General features: G+C 43.9%; 2 protein-coding genes across 5 annotated transcripts; both read left to right on the forward strand.

Moving 5' to 3' along the window:
* Nucleotides 1-320: 320 nt before the first annotated feature.
* On the forward strand, nt 321-7,965 carry LOC308468791 (uncharacterized protein). Its single transcript, XM_080991204.1, has 4 exons — nt 321-424; nt 4,882-5,105; nt 6,388-6,506; nt 7,737-7,965. The coding sequence occupies exons 1-4, from the start codon at nt 348-350 to the stop codon at nt 7,884-7,886; spliced, it is 570 nt and encodes a 189-aa protein (XP_080847330.1). The 5' UTR covers nt 321-347; the 3' UTR covers nt 7,887-7,965.
* Nucleotides 7,966-10,513: 2,548 nt separating this feature from the next.
* On the forward strand, nt 10,514-25,380 carry LOC308468790 (uncharacterized protein). 4 transcript variants are annotated; one of them, XM_080991200.1, is made up of 8 exons: nt 10,514-10,642; nt 11,134-11,301; nt 13,972-14,139; nt 18,785-18,825; nt 19,496-19,519; nt 20,148-20,263; nt 22,494-23,822; nt 24,829-25,287. In XM_080991200.1, exons 1-8 carry the CDS (start codon nt 10,602-10,604, stop codon nt 24,961-24,963), a joined length of 2,022 nt encoding a protein of 673 aa, XP_080847326.1. In that variant the 5' UTR covers nt 10,514-10,601; the 3' UTR covers nt 24,964-25,287. The 4 variants fall into 4 exon arrangements, with proteins under 4 accessions (XP_080847326.1, XP_080847329.1, XP_080847327.1 ...); XM_080991203.1 differs by having other exon boundaries at nt 10,515-10,642; nt 25,214-25,380; XM_080991202.1 differs by lacking the exon at nt 10,514-10,642 and adding an exon at nt 10,731-10,830.
* The last annotated feature ends 578 nt before the right edge of the window (nt 25,381-25,958 follow it).

Here is a 25,958-nt window from a genome sequence, read left to right on the forward strand (position 1 = left end):
TACCTTTACCCACAATGAGGGTTCCTACATCAAGTGAATTGTGGAGAATTCATATAGATTATCCTGACTAATATCATACATATAATTAACTAGTGCATAATCTGACTGTCACAAGTTTATGAGTCTTCAAGGGCAGCCCCACACAGACCACAGTGCAACAATCCAGCCAGGAAATTACCAGAGCATGGAGTACCATGGCCAAGTCATCTCTGTCCCAAAGGGGTCTCCAAACACTTGTCTGTCCAGTTTGAGAGAGATTCAAGTGATAGGCTGAAAAGAAACACTGAAATCATTGCATCATAATGTCCTGTCAGCTGATGTGACAATATAATGTGCCAGATAAACTGATGACTTGTACTTTGCAACTTCCTGACCAAAACATCCAGCTGAAGGGGGGGGAAAAATCAATGGAGCATCTAGATTGGCAAGTACTCACCAAGAACTTTTCATACCCAAGTAGCTCCCATAAGCATTCCTAACAAGTGACTATTAGATTTATTTATTTGATTTTTTTACCGCCCTTCACCATAAGATCTCGTGGCAGTTCACAAGATAATAATACATGGTAAAGCAAAATAAATAGTTAAAACAACAAAGCAATAACATACCCCTCCCACAAACACATTTAAAAGACAGTAGAAGATTATTCAGACAGTGGCCTGGATGAAAAGGAATGTTGTTGCATGATGCCTAAAGATATTATTATTTTTATTTATTTATTTATTTATTTATACCCCACCCATCTGGCTGGGTTTCCCCAGCCACTCTGGGCGGCTTCCAACAAAACACTAAAATACAATAATCTATTAAACATTAAAAGCTTCCCTAAACAGGGCTGCCTTTAGATGTCTTCTAAAAGTTTGGTAGTTATTTTTCTCTTTGACATCTGATGGGAGGGTGTTTCACAGGGCTCTTATATGCCACTACCAAGAAGGCCCTCTGCCTGGTTCCCTGTAACTTGGCTTCTCTAGCGAGGGAACCGCCAGAAGGCCCTCGGTGCTGGACCTCAGTGTCCGGGCAGAACGATGGAGGTGGAGACGCTTCTTCAGGTATACTGGGCCAAGGCCATTTAGGCTTTAAAGGTCAGCACCAACACTTTGAATTGTGCTCAGAAACGTACTGGGAGCCATATATATCGAAGGTGCCAGATGAACCTCCCTGGGGAGAACATTCCACAAATTGGGAGCCACTGGAGAAAAGGCCCATTCCTGTACTGCCACCCTCCAGACCACTTGTGGAGGAGGCACACGAAGAAGGACCTCAGATTATGAATGCAGAGTCTGAGTCGGTTCATATCCTCTCTCTTGACTTTCACTTATTGCTAAGTATCGATTCTCAGAACAATTCAGCTAATCATTCACCACCTCACAACTGATGGCCAGTGTAGGATTAAACCTTCTGGAGGCCCCCAGGCAGTCAAAATCTCAGGGACCCCCTCACAGTGATGTAGGTTTCTGAGTCAATAGGGGTTTCTCTTCCAAATTCTTTCAAGATCAAGTCAATATTATTTGGATCCGTTGTCACAAGAACCCTAAAAGGTGTGGGGGCCTATAGGTCAGTGCCTACTCTGCCTATTTGTTAATCTGGCACTGCCTATGGCTTGCCACCTGCTTCCATAGTTTCACATAAAATTTTGGCTTCAGCTCATGCTAGGAAGCAAGTTTCCCCAAAGCGTTTTTAAAGACTACTGAACATAGAGATAGCTGTGCACATGGGACCCAATCCAGCACTTTTCAGTCTCATTGATTCTAATGAAAATATTTAAGCACATGATTAACTCTTCCATTCAAACCCATGCTTTTTTAAAAGTGCTTAACTTTAAAGGCAGAGAAATAATTTTGCTTCCCCATCCATTACAAGCTTCCTCCTGGAGATGCGAGATTGTAGCTCAGTCTCTTTTGCATGTCAAAAGTCCCAGTTTCGATGCATCTCCAGGCCAAATGATCTGGTAGTAAGTGATGGGAAGATCATCTGCCTGAGATACTGGACAACCGCTACCAGTCAGAGTAGACAATACTGAACCAAAAAAGACAAAATAGCTTGGTTAAAGGTACATTCTAAGAGTATGTCTGTCCTTTTGAGGACAGAATTGTTTGTCTGAAGTAAACAAGCAACTACCCCACATGTGCCTACTCAACTGCTTCAGTGAACAGAACCAGCACTACAGTGGTACCTTGGTTCTTAAACTTAATCCATTCCGGAAGTCCGTTCCAAAACCAAAGCATTCCAAAACCAAGGTGCACTTTGCCATAGAAAGTAATTGAAAATGGATCAATCCGTTCCAGACTTTTATAAACAACCCCTAAAACAGCAATTTAATATGACTTTTACTATATAATGAGGCCATTGAGCCATAAAATGAAAGCAATAATCAATGTACTGTACTATAAAATAAATAAGACAGTATTGTAGATGATAAAAATTAAGATTATTTTTTCCCCCTCACCTGCACTGATGATAGTCATTGTTTGGATAGGCGGCTTTTATCCATTTCCGCAGTCACACAATCAATCAATCAATCAGTAGCTGAACTGGGTTCCACACAGTCACAAAAACAAATTAACCGAAAAAGCCTCAAAAACAAAAGCGCAAAATAAACAGCAAAAACAAAAGCGCAAAATTTAATCCATTCCGGAAGTCTGTTTGACTTCTGAAATGTTTGAAAACCAAGGTGCAGCTTTTGATTGGTGCAGGAGCCCCGGAAACAATAGCTGACAGCTGAATCAGATGTTTGGCTTCTGAAAAACTGTGGAAAGATGTCAAGTCCCACAGGGCCCTAGTATCTTGCAAGAGAGTGTTCCACCAGGCTGGGGCCAGGGCCTTTTGCCAGGACTGAAAAGGCCCTGGCCCTGGTCGAGGCCAGTCTAACCTCCTTGGGGCCTGGGACCTCCAAGGTGTTATTATTTGCGGACCGTAAGGTCCTCCACTGGGGCATACAAGGAGAGGCGGTCCCGTATGTATGTCCTTAGGCTGTATAGGGCTTTAAAGGTTAAAACCAGCACGTTAAACCTGACCCTGTACTCCACTGGGAGCCAGTGCAGATGGTGTAGCACTGGATGAATGTGATTCCATGGCAAGGACCCCGTAAGAAGACATTCTGCACCCATTGAAGTTTCTGGGTCAGCTTCACGGGCAGCCCCACGTTGAGCGAAATACAATAATCGAGCCTGGAGGTGACTGTCACATGGATCACAGTGGCAAGATCAGTGTGGGAGAGGTAAAGGACCAGCTGCTTAGCACGACAAAGGTGGAAAAATGCCACCTTTGCTGTGGCTGCAACCTGCACCTCCATAGAAAGAGAGGCATCGAAGGTTACTCCCAGATTCTTGACAGAAGGCGCTGGCACTAATTGCACCCCTGCAAGAGATGGGAGTTGGCTCCCAACCCCATGTCGCCCCAACCCAACCAGAGGACCTCTGTCTTTGAAGGATTTAACTTCAACCGGCTCCCACACAGCCATCTAGCCACAGCTTCCAAACATCTGCTCAATGTGTCTGGGGCTGAGTCAGGATGGCCGTCCATCAACAGATAAAGTTGAGTGTCATCAGAGTACTGATGACAGCCCAACCCAAAACTCTGAACAAGCTGGGCAAGAGGGTGCATAAAGATGTTAAATTTAATTTACCATCCTCCAGTCCTTATGCTTTAAGGGAAGTCCTTACAACTCTGGAGATAAGCAAGCAAGGAAAAGAGAAGTTCCAAATTACTTTGGTGCTTCTGTTTCCTTTTATATATATCCATAAAGCTAGGTGTGTGTTTGGAAATTCAGGTAATATATTCATTGCCAGTCTTGCTTCATTTAGATATTACAAATAAACGGTGCATTAAACTGATTTGTGAAAGTAGAATAAACGTTATCGTGCAGATGAGCTCATGAGGCCTTTGTTCTAATTTCATGATGGTTCAAGGAGGGGAAATGGGGAGAGGGGGCAAAAGAAAAAAGTGTGGCACCCACCCCTGGTTACCCCCAAGAAAGGACAGGACAGAAATTTGATTAAGACTACATTTCCCCTAATTCATCCTTTTTGAAATAATAACCAACCAAAACTCATCCATCCTTCAAAATCTGCGCTACTCCAAATTTTACAATACGGTTCTCCAACTGACTACAGTGGTACCTCGGGATCCATTCCGGAGCCCCGTTCGCATCCTGAACAGAACATAAGAAGCGACTGTGCGTGTCGCATTTTGCCGCTTCAGCGCATGCGCGTGACATCATTTTGAGCGTCTGTGCATGCACGAGCGGTGAAACCCAGAAGTAACATGCTCCGTTACTTTCGGGTCTCCATGGAGTGCAACCCGAAAACACTTATCCTGAAGCGTATTTATCCCGAGGTATGACTGTAATGTGTAAAAGAAAGAAAAGCATATACTATGGTGAAGGGTGCACAGAGATGTATATATCAGTGATAATGACACAGTGTTGTGTTGAGGAACATTGTTTTGTAAAACGGGATAGAAAAGAATGTGTATATTAGGAGAAATCCACACTAAAATGATCGATTTTCATGAGGACTTTAAAAAAACAACATTGCAAACTTATGAAGAACTGACCTTAAGACTGGGAAAATAAGAAACTGAGAGAAACCAAAACTGACAGATTTGGTCATACCTCCTCCCAAGGCAAAAGCAGAGAAAATGAAACACAGCATTAGTGCTGGCCAAATGCAAGAATTTCTAAATAGTGCATATATCTCATTTCTAGATCTACATTTCCTTTTTCTGGATCCCATTTTTCTACCAATAATTATCATATTTACATTGAAAAAATATATTCAGCAATATTTTCTTGACTAGAAAAGATGTTGGCTATTCATAGGCAGAAAGGTTTTGTCATGTTTCCACATTTTGGGATCCCCCCCCCCTTTCTTCTGTCCCCAGCAATGATGATGAATTCTATGAAACCAAACCAGAAGAGTTTGTGGGTGATGTAGTGGAGACACAAAAGAATGAAGACCCGGAAGGTGGTGAAAAGGAGGAGTATGTTGATGATGAAATGGACTCTGGATCAGAACATCCCAATGGAAATGATGAGGAACAGCCTGCCACTGAAGAATACACATCCAAGGAAGCTGATAGTCCACAACACATGACCCAGAAAGCATGTATGTTCCATAATCCCACCTGTTCATCAATAGACAGACTTGGGGGCCTGCAAGAAGCACTTTGCGTAGTTCCCTTCTCACTTGGTGGTAAAGTTGGGTAGCACAACACCTCCCCTCTCACCAAGTTCGTGAGAGGGGAAGCATTCCACAGAGCTGTGCCACCGGTTCCTCTCAGCTCGTAGGGACAGGGGAAACTTGTAGTAAAGCTGGGCAGCAGAACGCTGTGCCGCTCTGCCACCACAGAAGCCTCCCTTACATGGGTTGCTTCTGTGGCAGTGGTGGGGCAGGATGCTGGCAGGAGTGCTGCTGCTTTCATTTCTGCCACCTGAGGCAGCTGCTTCACCTCATCTCATGGGTGGGCTGGCTTGGGCCCACCCTGTGCCAAAAGATCCTCAGTCTGCTACATTCATAGCAGGGCACATTTCAGCCATCCCAGAGTCAGAGGTTTCTACACTACCACCCACAGATCTCCCTCTATTCTCCATGCATGGCAAGCAAGGGGCATTATGACAGTTCAGCAAGGCAAAGGAACTCAGTGTGGATCAATGAAGTATTTGACCAAGGGGATCTCAAGGGCCTGATAGAGAGGCTTGGAGGGGGCTGAGTTTCTCCACCTTTGTTTTAGATGCTCAAGCAAGCCATTTTCATTCAGCCTCAGTCTTCAACATGCTCTAAACCAGTGGTCCCCAATTGCCTAAGTACTGTGGACCCCCTGTTTTTCAAAAGCCAAGCCATGGACCTCTACTTTTGAAAATGTTGATATCTATGTGTTGGTCTTCCAGGCCACGCTGCTGTGCAAATCACATGATCTGTGTGACAGCACAGCACCCAAAATTGTGTGTGGGTTGCATGGACCCCCGGGGTCTATGGACCACCAACTGGGAACCACTGCCTTCAACATTCCATACATCATGTAGGGAAATTTATGTTCAATCCTGGTTGCATCATTTCAAATAAATATGTTTCTGCAGGCTTGGAAACTCCTCTCCAGGTATTCATTAATCACTGCATTGACTGACCACATCTCTTTGCTCTGCTGATAGGAAGGACCACCAAGATGGCTGTTATACAAAACAGGCATAAGCTGAAACTAAATGTTGTAGTGTTTTCCAAAAGAAGTGTGTTCCTGTTCAGAGCTTCTGCAAGCCTGAACCAACAGCCTTCTGATAACGTTCAAGCTTCTTTGAAGTGGGAGGGGAGTTTCTCCATCAAGGCACAGCCTCATAGAGCTCACCTATCTGTAAAGACTTATTTCCCTAGTCATGTTCCTATGTTTTCTTAGTCCTAGATTCCATTTTTGGTGAGCTGCCTCCAAAGTCCTTGATCAAGATCAAACTTCTGTTTCCAAAGCCTCCACATCCTCTACAAAGACCACAAACAAAGCCATTGTTTTTCACTGAAGTAAGTGAACAATGATATATGTTCAAGATTTGTGTGGTGAATTTGTGGGATCAGAGATTTGCAAAGGATCAAGATAAAGGGACCCCTGACCATTAAGTCCAGTTGTGGACAACTCTGAGGTTGCAGCGCTCATCTTGCTTTACTGGCCGAGGGAGCCGGCGTACAGATTCCAGGCCATGTGGCCAGCATGACTAAGCGGCTTCTGGTGAAACCAGAGCAGCACATGGAAACACCGTTTACCTTCCCGCCAGAGAAGGTAACCTATTTATCTACTTGCACTTTGACGTGCTTTCGAACTGCTAGATTGGCAGGAGCTGGGACTGAGCAACAGGAGCTCACCCCGTTGCAGGGATTCAAACCACCAACCTTCTTTTCAGCAAGCCCTAGGCTCTGTGGTTTAACCCACAGTGCTACCCGCAAAAGATACATAAGTAGAATTTTCAAACCCTTGGAGTTGCCCCTGTTTCAGAGTTTTAGCCTCCTTGTATGAGATCTGCAGGGGACACAGATAAATGAGAAACCAGAAGCAAGGAAGAAAGCTGTTTTATTTTCAGATGTGAGATGAAATTTTGCATTGGATTACGTACTTGTTTTAAACAAGTTTAAAGAATTATGTTATGTATATGTTATAATTTATTGCAACAGTGGGGCACCCAGGGCCAATTTTGGCCTGCTAGGGGTTCCAGTTTTTGCAAACCACATCTTCTTGTCAATCAACTGACACCTGATCGGTAATGGCAGCTAACGAGCAGGAAGGTGTGGTTCAATTCTTTGTTGGCTGACAACAATAGTTCCATGTGCTGCATGCAGCCAATACAGCAGATTTAACCCTAACACTCATGAGCTAATGATTGGGCCCAGAGTGGCTTACAAATCAATAAAAATAACATACAGTGGTACCTTGGGTTACAGACGCTTCAGGTTACAGGCTCTGCTAACCCAGAAATAGTACCTCGGGTTAAGAACTTTGCTTCAGGATGAGAACAGAAATCACACAACGACGGCACGGTGCGATTAGCTAAAGTGGTGCCTCCGGTTAAGAACAGTTTCAGGTTAAGAACGGACCTCCAGAACGAATTAAGTTCTTAACCTGAGGTACCACTGTAGTCACAAAAGGAAAAGGAGATGGGGAGGGCAGGAGTAGGAAGGTCAGCTGGCTTTTGTTTTCTGTAAGTAAATCTTGGTGTAAGAATGTATCGCAGCCTCTTTTCTTCTGTTGTTAATTTTAAGGTTTCCATCGCTGTTGATGAAAGAAGACAGGATGCTCTTATAAAGGATGAGAAACAAGAAATTTTGAAAAATCATTATGTCCGCATTGGGGGCATGCTGGTTATGCCTGTATCTGTAGATGGTCCACTCTTCACTGATGAGGAAAAGTGATTGGGAGTCAAGAGAGCACCTAGAAAAGAAAGAACTGCACAACTACATCTTAGATAATAAAGTCAAAAAAGACCCAAAATGTTGTCCTCCAGCAAGCAGTATGGCAGCACTCATAATTATTTGCTGGAAAATGTGACCACAAATCAGAAATAGTCCAGCCAACCTCACACGTATTGGGACATCATGGTTTCCTTGTATAGGAACAAGCCATAGTGAACTTTGGTCTCATACACTACATGCCCCCCCCCTTCTTTCACGTGCCAGAAAAGGGGTTTGAACACTTCCACTTCTGGTTTTAAGCTAAACGTGATATCAAACCTCAAGGAACTGTGATTTGTTCAAGCAGTGATTTAAGGACAAGACAGGATCTATAGTCACAGTGTGAACCTGACTTATTGCCATTAGCCATAGTGCTATACTCTCCCACCTTCCTTGAGCAGTTAGAACTTCCAGCAGCAGTGCTTGCCCATGTTTGGCTTCCTTAGAAAGGAAAGGTCAATGGAGACTTAAGGTGTTTTGTAACATTTAGGTTTGTGTACAATGCAGAGTATAGATGGAGGCAGATAGCATAGGTGTCATGACCCTGGAGTCCAGAAGTGGCAGTACACTTAGTCAGAGGCCACAGTGTCACCCAGTAAGGGTGACTGAACCTGAGGTTAGCAAGGAGAAGCCCACTGAACCAGATGCTACACCCCCAATAACTAAAGCCAATACATTCATTGGTACCTTCCCCTGATCTTAGGGAACTGAGTACCACCCACACAACCTTTCCAGGAGGTCATCAAATACTGCTATTTTTAGGCCAATGAGATGGCCTTTTAAGAGGCTCTAGGGGTTCAAAGAGGGATGGAGATGATGAGAGGTGACCTGAAGTTAAAAGCTCAAAAGCCAGCCTCAGGTTCAGTGGTCCACTAATCACCAACATCAGAACCAGAAACCTGGTCTGGCTCTGTAGCCAGTGACACTATAGCCAGTGTTTGCTGGTGCCTGGTAGGGCAGAAGGCAAAGAGGCCAATGGAAGGTGGAGGCAATGGCGGACTGAGCCAGCTAATTCTCATTTTGCCCTCATTCTGCTTCCTACAAAGGTATACAAGGACAACACTGAGATTAAGGAGGTGAAAATGAAAGTCAGGCCCACTCTTTTGACTAGAAGTAAGTCAGGGGGGACACAGGTGGTGCTGTGGGTTAAACCACAGAGCCTAAGGCTTGCTGATCAAAAGGTTGGCGGTTCAAATCCCCGCAACAGGGTGAGCTCCCATTGCTCAGTCCCAGCTCCTGCCAACCTAGCAGTTCAAAAGCACGCAGTGCAAGTAGATAAATAGGCACCGCTCCGGCAGTAAGGTAAACAGTGTTTCCGTGTGCTGCTCTGATTTTGCCAGAAGTGGCTTAGTCATGCTGGCCACATGACCTGGAATCTGTACGCCGGCTCCCTTGGCCAGTAAAGCAAGATGAGCGCCACAACCCCAGAGTCAGCCGTGACTGGACCTAATGGTCAGGGCTCGCTTTACCTTTACCTTTAAGTCAGGGGGGTAGGAACTCGCTGAAGAAGAATCAAGGTTGGTAAGCCAGCCTCCATAGACTGTAATCTCTGACTCAGGTCCTAACCAATTCAATTTTCTTCTAACCCCCTTCAGAACAAATAGCTCACTAGGAACTCTCCATGGTGCTGTGACCACCAATCTATCTTTTGGCTTGGTTCTGTGGGCTCCTCTACAAAAAAGCAGGACAATAGTTGCTTTCACAAATGAAGCTACTACCTCAAATCCAATCCCCAGAAAGGCACTCCAGCACCAGAGCTAGGCAGAATCCCTCACTTCTCTTCAAGGGACATTTTATATGGATGAGAGCATGCTGGCAACTTGAGGGAATGCACGTGAAAGTCACAGGTGGGACTGGGTGTCCTGCTCTACAGCACAGCACAAGGAAAGGATCAAACTGAGTGTAAGGTTGGGTGGAGTTCAGGCTGGAAACAAGTCAAAGCAAAGTTCAGGCAGGATTCTAGGAACACAGAACTCTTGAGCTGCTCCAGCAATGAACAAGCTGAAACAGTCCTTTTATAACAGTAGGAGCAAACACAATCTGCACCTGTGATTCAAGCTGCTGCTTGACTGAAAGGGATAATCTTAGGTCTTCCTGGGTATTCTGCAGTAGAGTGAGCAGACTTTGAGAGGCAGCAGTTGCCTTCATTAAGGCATCTGAATGGCCACCATGGGAAACAGGATATTAAACCTGAAGGAACTTTGTCTGATCCATCAGGCCAATTACTTTCCTACAACAGCCAGAGACCATCCACCTATGTAGCACAGCATAACCTTTTGGCAGTAACCCAACCAACTTCCTATTCCAGTCATTCAAGTTAAGACTTGCAGCAAATCACCCAGGTCCAAAACCTATCTGCAGGATCCCATAACTTGCGATTTAATGAAGGCAATGTGCTGTTGTCCTTTGGAGAGCTGCAACAGATGTTCTAGTAAACCACCACACAATATCAAGACCAAGAGTCACAAGGAAAAAGGAGTGTAAGTAAGATTTAACTTGAACTACCTCTTAGCATGGTATCTGGGTTGTACCAAATGGAATCTCAACCTTCCCCTTCATTCATTTTCTCTGTCTCTTTATGACATCAGCAGCAGCATCTCCTGCTCAGGCTTCTTCAGGATGACTTCACAATATGAATCCTCAGCAAAAAGGGAAGGAAATGCCTGAAACAGAAAAATGAATTCTCCCGGTCTGGCTAGAAGGAACAAGCTGGTGAGGTGAAATAATCTTGCACTTCGGGGCATCGTTCTGAAATGTGGATAATCCTCTACATGGAAACACCAATAAAATCTAGACAAGGTGTCAGTCCACATGGAGTTTATTATTCCCATGTATAGTGCCCAGTTCAGTATACAAGTAAGACAGGTGTTCAAAGAGCACAGGTTGATGTAAGGAGCATGGAGAGGTGTGTATCGGCCTGGTCACTATGTCCTTGGAGGTTCCAGCTCCACTCCGAACTTTCAACATGAAAGATTGAAAAAGTATTCTTTGGGTGTTCAATTTAACATGCAGGGACTCCTCCCCACAACTGGAAAGCCCATGCAATTGGGATTCCCAATTGTGGGGAAGATTCTAAGCTCATTCAGATGAACATGCAAACCATCCCCCTCTGAACCTTCTGCCCAATTCATGAAAACCTGTAGCCAATGAGAATGTTATGGGTGGGACTAGCATGCACATCACTAATCTTCTCTCAATGTCTTTTCAGGCAAAAACATGCAAAGAACTGGAAAGTCCGTTCAGAGAGAGCCAGTACCCACCACCTTCCAGCCAAAACTCACCGTCTTCCAGCCAGTGCCCAGAACATTCCAGCCAATGCCCAGAATGTTCCAGCCAAGAGTTTAGAGCAGACACCCAAGGCAGACCAGCAGGTCAGGTAAGCCAAGTTATGTTCCAGCCCCAGGCACAGCTGTTAACAGGATGTTTTGCACAGTCTCGCAAAACAACTCCAAGATCATTACCATCTCCACATTTCCGCCTGCAGGAGTAAATGAAAGGAGCAAATATGTGAATGCATTTGAAGGGTTGGATTAACAAGAAGAAGAAGAAGAAGAACAACAACTATGACAATTACAGCAACAGGTCTACAGTGCCTAGGAAGGAGAGTTAACCCTTTCACCCATGTTGCAATCTCAGTGAAAATCCTCTCCACTCCAAAGCTCTAATCACTCTAAGAGAATGCTGCCTTCAATGCCGTTGGCAGCTTCCCTTCTGGATTAAGTAGCAATTACAGGAGGTAAAACTTCAACAGTACCACAGCAGTGGGTGAAGACCCTTCCTGTCTGCAGATCTTAGACCTGAACCTGATCACCTGCCTCTTCTCATGGCTATTCTTTTGCACATGCTTTTAAAAAATAATCATGTTAAATAGATTTGGGTGAATGGGGCTCTGCCTCCACCTGCTTCCTCTTTGTTCAAGGGGTGACTTTGACTGTCACAGACTCTGGTTCCACCTACTGTTAGGCTTTGTGCCTTCTCCCTGTCAGTCTCGATGGGCAGCAATTACCACTAAGGCTGATGGGAATTGTAGTCTAACATCTGGAGGGCACCATGTTTCCAATCCTTGGGTAGGTAATTATGCAAATTGATAGACTTTTCCACCGTATAAAGCCATTGAAGCAGTATATATGATCGAACAGAACAAAACACAAAAATGCAAGCTCTAAAAGCAATAAAATCAATTCAACAAGCTCTCAAAACAACAAAAGCATACCAGCAAACTCCAGGGGAAAAAATCATCAGATGTAAAATTGATATTCCATAAGTGACTGGGTGCACTGCAGATAAAGCCTTCCTAAGCAAAAATTTCTTCAGTAGTTGACTAAACATTATCACGCTATGCACCTGTCTAGACAGACAGACAGAAAGAAAGAGATATTGTTTGCCTGTCTGCTAACACATTCAGGAGCTTGATGCTTTATAATATGTCTCTTCTGTACTATATATTTAAAGCATTATCATACCACTTTCAGCAATCATGCATTCCCCCAAAGAATCCTAGGAACTGTAATTTGCTAAGGATGCTAAGAGGTATTAGGAGGCCCCTTTTCCCTTCACACGGCTAAAGTTCTCTGAGTTCTCTGGGATGAGGAATTGACTGGTGAACCACTCAGAACTACAGTCCCCAAGAGTCTTCAGGGGAAGCTAAGCTGTTTGAAGTGATATGCTACTGTGTTAAATGAAGAGTGCTAATGGGACCAGAGTGGATTATCATTTAAGAGTCAGGATACAGAAAAAATAGAATGAGGTAAGAAGATGCAAATCAGAAAGGTCAGGTACTAGCTCTTTCATACTGTTACAAGTGTAGTTGTTGCTGCAGGCACTTATTGGAGGGGAAGAACCAGATAGTATTTGATCTCAGCCAGGCCAATGAAAGAAACTTTGCTGTCTCACTCTGAAGTACAGTGGTACCTCAGGTTAAGAACTTAATTCGTTCTGGAGGTCTGTTCTTAACCTGAAACTGTTCTTAACCTGAGGTACCACTTTAGCTAATGCGGCCTCCCGCTGCTGCTGCTGCTATTGTTGCTGCGCCGCCGCCGCCCAATTTCTGTTCTCATCCAGAAGCAAAGTTCTTAACCCAAGACAATATTTCTGAGTTAGCAGAGTCTGTAACCTGAAGCATCTGTAACCTGAAGCGTCTGTTACCCGAGTTACCACTGTAGTCAGGAAAAATGGCTCTAATGGAGATAATTAAAAAAAACAAAAACAACCATCCTTTCTTGAGCAATGCTGGTCCTGAATTGTTGTCAAAGTATAATCTGCCCAAGAAATGAAGAGTTGTTATAGATCATGGGTAGGCAAACTAAGGCCAGGGGGCCGGATCCGGCCCAATCGCCTTCTAAATCCGGTCTGCGGGCGATCCGGGAATGAGCGTATTTTTACATGAATAGAATGTGTCCTTTTATTTAAAATGCATCTCAGGGTTATTTGTGGGGCCTGTCTGGTCTTTTTACATGAGTAGAATTTGTGCTTTTATTTAAAGTGCATCTCTGGGTTATTTGTGGGGCACAGGAATTCGTTCATTTATTTATTTTTTCAAAATATAGTCCGGCCCCCCACAAGGTCTGAGGGACAGTGGACCGGCCCCCTGATGAAAAAGTTTGCTGACCCCTGTAATAGATCTAGTATAAGGTGCTTCACACATGATATTTTTTCAAAAGGCACCAAAGTTTTTGGGTTGTTGTTGCTTTTTTGGTACAAGGATGAGGGAGCAATGCCCCATTCCCAATGCTTTTGTGCGACGACCCCCCTCATCCATGATTATCATCCATGCTTTCTGAGAGAGTTGGAATCCAACAACATTTGGAGCCCCCCCCCCATTTGAATGTGTAGAAGTATGTAAGGAGTGCAGCAAGCAAGGACTCCTCCCCATGACTGGAAAGCCCACACAATTGCGAATTATCAGTTGTGGGGTGGATTCTCTTTCAGATGCACATGCAAATCCTCCTCCTCTGGACCTTCTGCCCAATGCTTGAGGCTGCTGGGAATGTTGAGGGGGGTTGGGGCTAGCACGCACATCCCTAATCCTCTCTCAAAGTCTTTTCAGTCAAACACCTGCAAACAACCAGAAAGTTCATTCAGAGGGAGCTAATACTCGCCACCTTCCAGCCAAGACTCACCATCTTCCAGCCAATGTCCAGAATGTTCCAGCCAATGCCCAACACCTTCCAGCCAAGAACTTAGAGCAGACATCCGAGGTAGACCAGCGTGTCAGGTAATCCAAGTTATGATCCAACCCCAATTACAGCTGTTAACAGGGCATAAATTCACAAAGCAATTCCAGGATCATTTCCTTCTCCCCCATCACATTCAGTTTGCTGCCCACCCCCCACCCCCCAATCTGCACCTTTACTTACAGAAAGTCATAGGGTGGTTCTGGCTGTCATTGACTCTGGTGCCACCTACTGTTGGCCTCCATGCCTTCTGTCCTGCCAGTCGCAATAGGCAGCAATGACCACTGCCCCAAAGAATATGAACTCAGCTTCCTCAACTTCCTTGCCTTGAACTGGGAAAGCCATTGTGTTGCACATTTTGATCTATGCACTGGATATAGAAATATTTGTCCTGAGAAAGAAGTGATGCTGGATTGAGACAAGTGGAGTTTCCAGATTTATTTATTTAAAAGGCAATGCATGCGCACTCATGTGCAACCTGCCCCCACCTGCAATCCATCCAGGGTCGGGCAGAAAAACTGATTTTGCAGGAACTACTTCAGGGATTTTTATTTTTATTTTATTTTTGAGCAGACCAGAACTAGAGCCAGGTACAAAATGGTGACTCATAGGGTGGAGTGAATTACCTGCATCACCCCATGGGCCAGATGTTGGAGATGAGCTTCATAAACAGGTACACATTTAAAACAAGGCCTCTATCTGCACATTGCATTTAAAGCAGCATTCATACCACTTGAACCAGTCATGGGTTTCCTCAAAAGCCCCAGGGAACTGTGGTTTGTTTATATTAATATTAAGAATATTAATATTAAAGGGAGTGGGTTGGAAATATTGTTATTGCTGCTTTCATAGTTTTTTATACTTGAAAATCATATCTATCTATCATCTATCTATCTATCTCACAACTGGATCCATAGTTGCACCTGAAATTCTCCACCCTGTTTTTATCCAGTGCTATTGAAATGCAACATTTTCAGTGGGTTAGTAAAAGTGAATCCTGCACAACACTTTCCCCAACCCCCTCCAGGGCCATGTGATTAATCATAATCAATACTCACAAGTATCTGATTGGCCACCATTGAGAACAGCATGCTGGACTAGATGTGCCACTGGCCTGATCCTGAATACTCTTATTGTGGTCTTAGTAATGCAGAATAGGACCATCTGTATGCCAGAGGAAGCTTTGCAACTCAAATAATTGCTCCTACCTCTGTTTCAAGGATCCAGCTCATTACCCTCATCTCCTTGATGCAATATTAAGTTGCCACATTTTGCAGGTCTCCCACTCAAGCTTATTCAAAAGGCTTTCAACCACAGTTGTAATAAATCCTCTAAACAGTCCAGCTTATTCTTCAATTTTGTTTCTTTTCACTGGGCTAGGTCCATAAATTAGATCTTTCTCTTCCATGCCTGTTTTGGATGAATGATTTAATTAACAAGGGAAGAAACGAAACAAGGCCACAAAAAGAGAGGAAAAAAGACATATGCCTTTTCAAATGTTTTAAAAGCTGTTGAGAAAAATCATTTCAAAGTTTTAGGGGGGGGGGGCGCGGGAAGAATTATGAAAGTAACAAAAATCATTCTTCAGCTCTTTCTATCAATTCTGCTGGTCCCACCAGAGTTGTAATCCTCCATCCTAACTTTGCTCCCCCGCCCAAACAAAATATGCTGATGAATGCAGTGGAAATAAGAGAAGCTGACAATGGGAAATAGAGTATTTTATTACAGGGGTGGGAAACCTCAGGCCTGGGGAATCAAATGTGGCCCTACAAGCATTTCTATTTGGCCCTTGAGACTCTCCTCAGATCCTTCTTCATACCCTCCTTGAGCATTTTTGCCTGGCTAGAATGCATCCTGGAACTCTGATATTATCTCTTTCTTGCCTGGATGGTACATAGAGAGAGGCGGGTGAGTGTGAAGAAAGCAGCCTATTGTACAGTGGCAAGATTCACATTTGTTGCTCCCTTTGGTCATATGCACAACTAGCATGTGTCACCTGCAGGGTTGATGACAACGAAATGTTTCCTTTGCATTGAAAGAAGTTCCCTGCAGCTGTTCTATAACTATCTGACAATGCAACCTTGCCAGCATATATTATATATTAGCAAACCCTCCAAGTGTCCCTATTTTCCAGGGATGTCTCTGATTTAGAGAAGCCATCTTGGTTTCTGATTTGATCCCGGAATGTCCCACTTTTCCTTAGGATGTCCCATAGGATTTTCATTGGAGAAATGTTGGAGGGTTTGGAGATACAGTATCCAAGCCCTGAGCTGCCCGAAGGCAATTCTGTATAGTGAAGGGTTTTTTTAAATGTTTTTATATATGTTGGAAGCTGCTCAGAGTGCTGGGCAACCCAACAAGATGTGTGGGGTATAAATAGTAAAATTATCATTATGGAATGGGACGTCTATATTTTCATCAGAGAAATGTTGGAGGGTATGTATTAGGCCCCATCACACTGTAACCACTTGAAGTCATCATGGACTTCCCCCAATGAATCCTGGGAACTGTAGTTTGTTAGGGGTCTGAGGCTTGTAGGAGACCCCTGTTCCCCTCATAGAGCTACAGTTTGCCAAGTGGTTTAACAGCCAGTCCCTCTTCCCAGGAAACTCTGGGGATTGTATGTAGCTCAGTGAGGGGAATATGGGTTTCCTAACAACTGTCAGCACAGTTGGGGGTCAGGGGTCAGCTTCTCAGTCTCAGTGCTGCCACTAGCAGGGGGGAAGATGGGAGCAAAGTTTCAAGCACCAGATTAATTTCCTCCTGAGGAGAGAGCAAAAGAGACTTACGCTACTTTGTAATATCTATTTACAAATATAAGGTTGAGCGGTGGGGGGGGTGTTGACTATCAGAATAGATGGTGCTTATCTGTATCATAGAGGGATGCGGGTGGCGCTGTGGGTTAAACAACAGAGCCGAGGGCTTGCCGATCAGAAGGTCAGCGGTTCGAATCCCCGCGATGGGGTGAGCTCCTGTTGCTCAGTCCCTGCTCCTGCCTACCTAGCAGTTTGAAACCACGTCAAAGTGCAAGTAGATAAATAGGTACCACTTCGGCGGGAAGGTAAATGGCATTTCCGTGCACTGCTCTGGTTTGTCAGAAGTGGCTTAGTCATGCTGGCCACATGACCCGGAAGCTGTACGCCGGCTCCAATAAAGCCAGATGAGCGCAGCAACCCCAGAGTCGGCCACAACAGGACCTAATGGTCAGGGGTCCCTTTACCTTTGCCTATCTGTATCATAGTGTCAGTTCCTCAAAAGCAAACCACATTGAAACTCCTCCTTTCAGCCAGCTGCAAATAAATAAATAAATCTCAGGGTTCCAGGTCCCAACCAATTGAGGCATGCTTGATAGCTAGCAGTAACCAATCATCAATGGCCATTTTAGAAAGCATCTTCTAGCTATCAGTGCTCCTTTAAAAAAAAACAAAAAAAAAACCAGCTTTAGCTATCAGCTGAACAAATGCCTAGAGGGGAAAAAAATCTGTCCTCATTGCATGACCATAACATTATTAAATATTTCTCCAGCTAATAGTATCGCAGTAGTAAATATGAACCAGACCTTGCAGCCTTTAATTGTATTTTCATTTCAAATGGCCAATAGGTGCTTATTTTGTTTTCACTTATCTAAATGACTCATGCCCAGACACACTGATGTTCTGGAATATGTACACCAAATAAGTAATTTCTTCTCTATTCAACTTGCCGCAGGCTCCAAGGCATCCAAAGGGATTTTGCATACAACCAGGTCTTTAGAATAAATCCGACCTGACTTCTGTTTTGGTTACCAGGATGAGTGTTGAAATGGTAGATAATTAGGATGACGGGGGTGGGGGGTCGAGGTGGCGGACAGAATTCATAAACTGCTACTACAGAAAAGAGAAGATCTCACTGAACCTTTGTAGAGATAAGCACTCATTTATTTGACTTTTCATAGACATCTGAAGGCAGCCCTGTTTCAGGAAGCTTTTAATGTTTGACGTTTTCTTGTGTTCTTTTATATTTTGTTGGAAGTCACTCAGATTGGCTGAGGTAACCCAATCAGATGAGTGGGATATAAGAAATAAATTATAACAATAATATTGTTTAAGAATGTAACTCAATCATTCTATATCTATTCAGTTCCCAAATGAAGGTCATTCTAAGGCAGGCTTCCTCAACCTCGGCCCTCCAGATGTTTTTGGCCTACAACTCCCATGATCCCTAGCTAACAGGACCAGTGGTCAGGGATGCTGGGAATTGTAGCCTCAGAACATCTGGAGGGCCGAGGTTGAGGAAGCCTGTTCTAAGGCATACACTTATGGCAGTTCAAAAGCACGCCAGTGCAGGTAGATAAATAGGTACTGCTGTGGCGGGAAGGTAAACGGCTTTTCCATGCACTCTGGCTTCTGTCACGGTGTTCCATTGTACCAGAAGCAGTTTAGTCATGCTGGCCACATGACCCAGAAAGCTATCTGTGGACAAACGCCGGCTCCCTTGGCCTGAAAGTGAGATGAGCACTACATCCCAAAGTTGAATTCCACTGGACTTAACCATCCAGGGCTCCTTTACCTTAACCTTTTTACCTTGTGCCTGCTAATAATAATAATAATAATAATAATTTAAAACTGAAAAAAGGATAATGTCTTTAGAATTGGTAAAATAGTCTATATGACAATGCCTCTCTCTGTTTGTTTTTTTCTCTTGTAGTAAATATAGAGGATCTCCACTTTATGAAAAATACATCCCAGGTATGAAGGTGAACATCAGATCAGAGAGTTTGCTTTGCAGGGCAGGGCACACACTGAAGAAATGTTCTTATTGTGTTATACTGTGGGGTAGAGAGGGAGTGGTAGAGAAATTCTAACTATTTAGATGAGTATTCCCCAATCCAGTGCCCTCCAGATCTTTTGGACTACATCTCCCATCTTCCCTGGAAATTAGCCCACTGATTTGGGCTGCTGCAAGTTGTAGTCCAACAGCATCTAGAGACCAGACTCATTAAGACACACAGCCCACCCTACCAATATCTCCAGATGACTATCAGCACTTGTATTTATTCTCAAGAGCCCAGTGAAGATTTATGGAAATGAGCCGTTTATTCTTTCCCACTTGCAATTTAGGGAAATGAATCTGGCATTTCCTCACAGCATTCAGTGAATATGGGATTTAAAGCAAAGGTGGGAAACTGTTTCAATCCAGCAGTAGGTGGAGCCAGACTCTCAGAACAATGCATCGAAACACACATATAACCTAAAAGATCATATCTTGCTAGACAGACCCACACAGGTGTATAACCCGCAAGTGTCCCATTTTTCCCCATGAGAGCATGGTGGCCAGAGGGGGTTGTTTTGTTGTTTTCATTACTAATGAATTATTTTTGCCTTTACCTTGCATTCTTATCTTGTGAACCGCCCTGAGATCTTGCGATGAAGGGCAGAATTTGTAAGTCTGATAAATAAATAATATTTGGGGAATGGTTCCTGTTCTTATGTTAGCTGCATTGTTTTATGCTTTCTGGGTGTCCCATGATCATATTATAAAGTAGCTGTATTCTGCATTCTAAATCAAAACACTGCTAGGAATTGTTACCTTCTGTTCTCCAATGCATTTCTTAGCAATAAAAAATTCAGTGCGGCATGAGGAAACTCTTATTCAGAAAGTGTGGCCCAGAGAAGAAAGTTTGAGAAACACTGCAATAGAGGATTAGACAATTCAGGGTGAGAAAGCTACCAATGGCACTACTAGCCATTATGACTATGTTGCACCTGCACGGTTGGAGGCAATATGCCTCTGAATGCCAGTTGCTCACAGTGCTAGTTGCTCACAAGTGGGGAGAAGGCTGCTGTGCTCAGGTCCTGCCTTTGGGCTCCACATAAGTTGGCCACTGTGAGAACAAGATGGTGGTCTAGATCACTATTGACCTGATTTAGTAGGGCTATTCTTATGCTGTCCTTTTAAGCATCTGTTAAGGACTGAACTCATAGGTGAATTCATAGAAACCACTCTTACCATTGTGGTGTTGGGTTCCCCCCTCCCTCAAAGGTCTTTCTTATTTCTATCTGTATTTCAGATATCGAGTGCTATAATGCCATACTAAAGCCACGAGTCAGCCTAAGCTTTCCTCTGGACTTTCCAAAGCCAGTACGACCTGGTACCAAAACAAGATCAAGGCCTTCTGCTTTAAAGGTAAGCAGAATTCCTCCAGGCAATTAATAAGACAAGAATTTTTAATAAAGTGCAATATTAGGAGGGGGAAACGCATTGAAATCAATAAAGACAAAACTCTATTTTAGTTTAGTAGTTTAGTATTCAAGTATTTTAGAAGTTGTCAAAACCATATGGGTATATTAGTTTCAATATAAAAGATGTGTCATATCTGCTACAACATAGTTGAGGAACCTTTGCTCTTATAGATGTTGTTGGACTACAACTCCTGCCATCCATGACCACTGACCATGCTGGCTAAGTCTGATAGGAGCAGGATCTGAAGGGCCAAAGGTCCTCAGCCATTAAGGGGGACCCTGAAAGGTACAAAAGTGCCAACAGAATAGCATGGTGAAATCTGCTTACAGAGCCAGGAAGTTCAATGGAAAATCCACCTGGCCTGTGACATTTCAATGTATATATTTTATATTCTGCAAACTGGATGTTTTAACATGTGCTTTTTTTGTGAGAATGCACTGCATTGTGGGCATTGTAGTCCACAGTAGCTGTATAAAAAATGATTACAATTAGAACTACACTCACATTATATAAGCCCAGATGGGTTGTGTGCATCCTTTCAACCCTTAGCAATGGCCTTCCATGTTGGAGAAACTCAACAAAGATCCAAGCTGGTGAAGAGGACACCAGAAGGGTAACTTGCCACATTTTGAACTAAGTGAAGCAACACATACAGTGGTGCCCCGCAAGACGAATGCCTCGCAAGACGGAAAACCCGCTAGACAAAAGGGTTTTCCGTTTTTGAGTTGCTTCGCAGGATGAATTTCCCTATGGGCTTGCTTCGCAAGACGAAAATGTCTTGCGAGTCTTGAGATTTTTTTTTCACTCCCCCCCCCCTTTATCTAAGCCGCTAAGCCTTTAATAGCCTTTTAGCAGCTAATCCGCTAAGCCGATAAGCCTTTAATAGCCGCTAAACCGCTAATAGCGCTAATCTGTTAAGCCGCTAATAGGGTTGCTTCGCAAGACGAAAAAACCGCTAGACGAAGACACTCGCGGAACGGATTAATTTTGTCTTGCGAGGCACCACTGTACTGTATTACAATCAAAAATGTATTACAATCAAAAAGTCCAGAGCCAAAGGTTGGGCCTCCAATATATGAAAGTCTCCCTGCTTCCCTATAGTTCCTCTTGTATGCTGTGATCAGCAGAGGGTAACCTCTTGGTTGTTCCATCACCTTCAGAGGTTTGTGGGGGACCCTAAGAGAAGGCCTTTCTTGTGGCAGCCGCAAAGCTGTGTAAGACCTTCCCTACAAAAGTGCATCTGGCACCTTTATTGTACAACTTCTGGCAAATGCTGAAGAAACACCGCTTTAACCCTGGCTTTTGACACATGAGGTGTATAATTTTAAGACCAACTTTATTTTTGTGATTCCAAGTTATTTTAAATTTGTTTTTGATATTGCATTTTAATTTGTAACCCACCCTGGAACCTTAGGGTGAAGGGTGGCATAATGTCACCACCTGCACCACTCTACCCATTTGCCCTTTCACTCTTGTTGGCTCTTGTCCTATCTACAATGGCCTAAAATAAGTTTATGGGTCCAAGTCACATGAGATCACCAACTCTGCTGCCAGATTTATACTGAACACACACACGTCAACTGTGCTAATTCTCTAAGGACAGCTCTCGTTCTCCCCTTCCACTGATATAACACTGGCTTTTGGGGATGCTTTGTTAAAATATTGTTTGTGTGATTTGCTAGATAAAAACAGTGGTTAAATCCCCGTACCCCTGATCTATGGAAGTTAAAGCTCTAAGTTATGGAGATGGGTGCATCTTGCCCCTAATGTACATCCGTACTGATGCACACCCATAGGCAGTAAGGTGCCATGTTCTGCACTGTCTGCCACTTCTCATGCTGATGAAGCTCATTTTTATAACAGATTGTACAGCAGTTATGAGAGGTTTTTTGAAGCATATCTTTAGCCAAAAGAACAAAAGAATGAACATCTTGGTTTTCTTGAAGCCCCAGATGTGCCACTGCAAATTAATGAATGCAGTATAGCTTTGTGCAGCTAGAGTAGAGTTTTCTACCCTGAGAAATGAAGGAGGTGTGAACATGGCCGCGGAACAAGAGGTATTTGGTATGAGAGAGTTGGAGGGTCTGCAGCTGTCCATGGATTCTCTCCTTATCTCAATCCCACTCTCTCTATGTCACAATTACTAACATGCAATTTGATTGTTGCATTTCAGCGAGTCAACGTACCGCTAGCACCAGCACATGTGCAAGTAGACTTTAAAATCCCCACCACTGAACCACCCAAGCCAATTGCTCCAGGTGAATCTGATGAACCATCTCTAGAACCATCTCTAGAACCAAGCCAGAACCAAGCCTTAGAGAACTCCGAGAAAGCAGATCCAAGCAAGTCAGAGGAGAAAAAGAAATTTTGGCACAAGTTGCCTTGTTGGAAGAAAAAGAAGGCCCCTGTATCAGACACTAAGGAACATGCAGGTGATCATACCAAGGTAGATGCAGCTGGTAATATAACAGTTACACCTGAAAATGAAGAAAAATCACACCATAGCAGTGTATCACCCCAGACCACTGTGGAATCGCCATCACCACCACCACCACCACCAAAATCACCACCACCCATTTCCCCTTCAGCAACTAAACCTAGGAAAAGAATCAAAGATAAAGATACCACACTGATGGTATCTCCATCAGACATAACCCCTCAAACATCTGCTGCACCATCACCAAGTGATGATGGGGAACAGTCAAAATCACCCAAAGGGATTTTGAAATCATCAGTGGAAAAAATGCAGCCTGGAAAATCTGTTTCCATCCATACACCAGAAGAGATAAACAGCACCAAGCCTCCTCCAAAGCATTCAATGACTCATTTTAGAAGTAAGGAAATTTCACCTGTGACTAATGACAGTCCAACCTCTGAGACAACATCAGCCACTGATGAAACAGAGCTGAGTTCTGCACCTACCACATCGCTCAAATCTCAGAGGCGCACACCTCTGTTTGCCAGAGCTTTTAAGCCACCACTAAATGTTTCCAGGAAACGTTTTGGAAAGGGAAAAGAAGAAGTTTCCACTGTTGCAGCTTCAGAAACACCTTTGCCTGAGTCTACTAATTCTGGAGATCAAGAAATTTCATCCCTGACATCTCAGCCGCCATTGGAGAAAACAGTGCCCACATCACCACCTGGCATGGTGCCTCCTGATTCAGCGCCCAGATCACCACCCAGAAATTTGCCGCCACCACCAGAAGATCAATTGAAGACAGAGGCAGCTTCTGCTCTCACTACCTCTCTCAGATCTCAGAAGCGGGCACGTATGTTTGCCAGAGCAAGTACACCATCCCCAAATGTTGCCACTACTCATTTCAGAAGTGAGGAAATGTCACCTACAGCTGACAGCAGCTTGCCTCGCCCAACGCCTGGGAAAACACCACTCAAATCACCCACCACTTCTCCCAAAGATACTGAGAAACACACAGCGGTGCACAAATCTTTCTTCACCACAATTCCAACAGGATCTCTGGAGGAGGTGAAAGCTGCACGCCTAGTAAGTTGTTTCTCTTTTTCTTCAAATCTCATGAAAACGCAAGTCAGAAATGTTGGTGTAATAAGGTCAAATAGTTGGTGTAAGGCAGTCAAATATTATACCATAGGGAAGAGGTAATATTGGGTGCACCGCAATCAGAACTTCAATACAGGTAGTCTAAAGTTTAAAAAGCTGCAACATTGCTTGTAAAATACAAGTGCTCATTGGCCGAAGCATTAGAAAACAGGAGCAAATGTATTCATACTAAGCAAACTAGTAGAATCCTACCTATCTTGCTCATTCTTACATCTGACATTCTTGTGAAATAGCTTAGTTATATAAAAGTTTCCTCAGAGAGACACTCCAGCATGAAATGGCTGAAACAGGAGTTTGTTTCTATGGATGCAATGAAGGGATTGAGCACCTCAAGCCTGAAATGGCAGTGTGTGCACACCCCTCAGCCTCTCTATCTGGCCCTCAGGATTTTCCCTAAGCCACACTCCGAAACTGTGCTGCTGTGTACCCTCCTTAAGTCATTTTGCCTGGCTAGACTACATCCTTGAACTCTGATGATGCCTTGTCCCAAGCATACACAACTCACAATGAGGACATGTGATTGGACGTTTGGTTCTTTAGTGTCAAAGCACTCAACTACATCAGCTTCTAAGGTGCAAAAAAATATGTCCACTGCTCCTGCTAAATAGCTAGCTAGGCATCTCCTTCATCAGGCTTGTGCTCTGACCCAGATATCTGGAGCAACAATGCAAACATGCCCCTTTCAGCACACATACCCACACTTGTGATGCCAGCAACTGGTGACCTCCTGCACTACAGCTCCAGCTGCTCCTGTCCCTTTAAACCCCTCCTTGTCCTTGGAGACAGCAAGGGAAGAAGCAGAGGAGATTCTAATGGCCTAGCTGTCTCTGCCTCTGTCTCTTCCACCTCTGTGCCTTCCTGTAACTCTTCCCTGCCTCCTTTTCTCCCATTTATGACTCTTCTTCTTCCCTCTGCCACATGGGTGGTACAGAACCCCACAAATCACCGGCCTCTTCCCCTTGATCATCCTCCTGCTCCCCTGGCTCCTCTGCCCACCCTTCAGATTCCTGCCTGCACCTGGCATGCTTCTTGCTTATCTGGGTGGAGAACAGAGATGGGTGTGTGAGTACGTGTATATTAGTAGACAAAGGTAACATTTACATATATATTTTTCTCTGCCCACTTTTGTTTCTGGCCCCATCTGCTACCTGAAAGTGGCCCTCCGAAGGCACTACTCTCAGATAACTGTGTGCAGAAATGCATTCTTGTATGTGTATAAGGTGGCAAAACTTGCATGTTTCTTTCTGCAGAATAATTTGTAATTCTTCTTGTTGTTATTAATTCCACTCTCATGCCTTCTATCTTCCTCATTCCAGCCTGGAGCAAAATGGGTTCAAAAATTCCTTTAATAAAAAGAAAGGAAGAATGATTTTTTTCAGTTCTACCACAACACTTCTCTGGGGATTCTTTATGCAGCAGCTGGTATCAATGAATAGCTCTTCCTTTTATTAAAAGCTAACAAATAAAACATATCCACCAACAACCTGTGAGTAGTGAGTTTATTGGCATAACTTGGTAATTGCCTTGTTCATGCTCAGTCTGTAGAGCATGAGACTCTTAATTTCAGGGTCATGGATTCAAGCCCTACATTGGGCAAAAGATTGCAATATGCATTGCAAAGCATTGGCCTAGATGACCCTTGGGGTCACTTCCTACTCTAAGATTCTGCATCTGATACCAGAATCCTCAGAGGAAGGCAGCCCAGAAGTTGCAGGACCATGGACAGCTCCAAGTAAACAGCTTGCTCCCACAAAGGTTAAGAGCAGACTGAGTCTTTAAAAAACAACAACAATGTGTTTGGTTCCTTGCCTTTTCCCAGCAGACATAGCATATGAGGTTGGGTGTTGCCACAGCAGCTTGCCAGGGCAGGGCAGGGTGGTGGTAAAGGCAGCCAGCTGCAACTTCAGATATTGGAATGTAGCTTTTGAGGTTTCTGCCCAAATCAGCCACTTCTGCACCATTCCCTGTGTGCAGCATGTCTTTGTAGGAACTATGGTGCAAATCACTTCATGCTCCCGAAGTGGATCCTTTGAATCAATGTGTCAGATGGAGAAATGGTTG

The sequence above is a fragment of the Podarcis pityusensis genome (assembly GCF_964106645.2).
Source record: "Podarcis pityusensis genome assembly, chromosome: Z".
In the NCBI taxonomy this organism is placed as follows: Eukaryota; Metazoa; Chordata; class Lepidosauria; order Squamata; family Lacertidae; genus Podarcis; species Podarcis pityusensis.

What these genes read in the sequence shown, in the direction of transcription:
- LOC308468790 (XM_080991200.1), top strand. Translation starts at nt 10,602, where the DNA reads ATGAATTCTCCCGGTCTGGCTAGAAGGAACAAGCTGGTGAG. An exon ending in TTATGAAAAATACATCCCAG is followed by an intron (nt 18,826 to 19,495) that starts GTATGAAGGTGA and finishes AACCGCCCTGAG; the next exon opens with ATCTTGCGATGAAGGGCAGA. An exon ending in CAAGGCCTTCTGCTTTAAAG is followed by an intron (nt 20,264 to 22,493) that starts GTAAGCAGAATT and finishes GTTGCATTTCAG; the next exon opens with CGAGTCAACGTACCGCTAGC.
- LOC308468791 (XM_080991204.1), top strand. Translation starts at nt 348, where the DNA reads ATGACTTGTACTTTGCAACTTCCTGACCAAAACATCCAGCTGAAGGGG. An exon ending in TCAATGGAGCATCTAGATTG is followed by an intron (nt 425 to 4,881) that starts GCAAGTACTCAC and finishes TTCTGTCCCCAG; the next exon opens with CAATGATGATGAATTCTATG. An exon ending in ACACATGACCCAGAAAGCAT is followed by an intron (nt 5,106 to 6,387) that starts GTATGTTCCATA and finishes ATGTTTTCTTAG; the next exon opens with TCCTAGATTCCATTTTTGGT.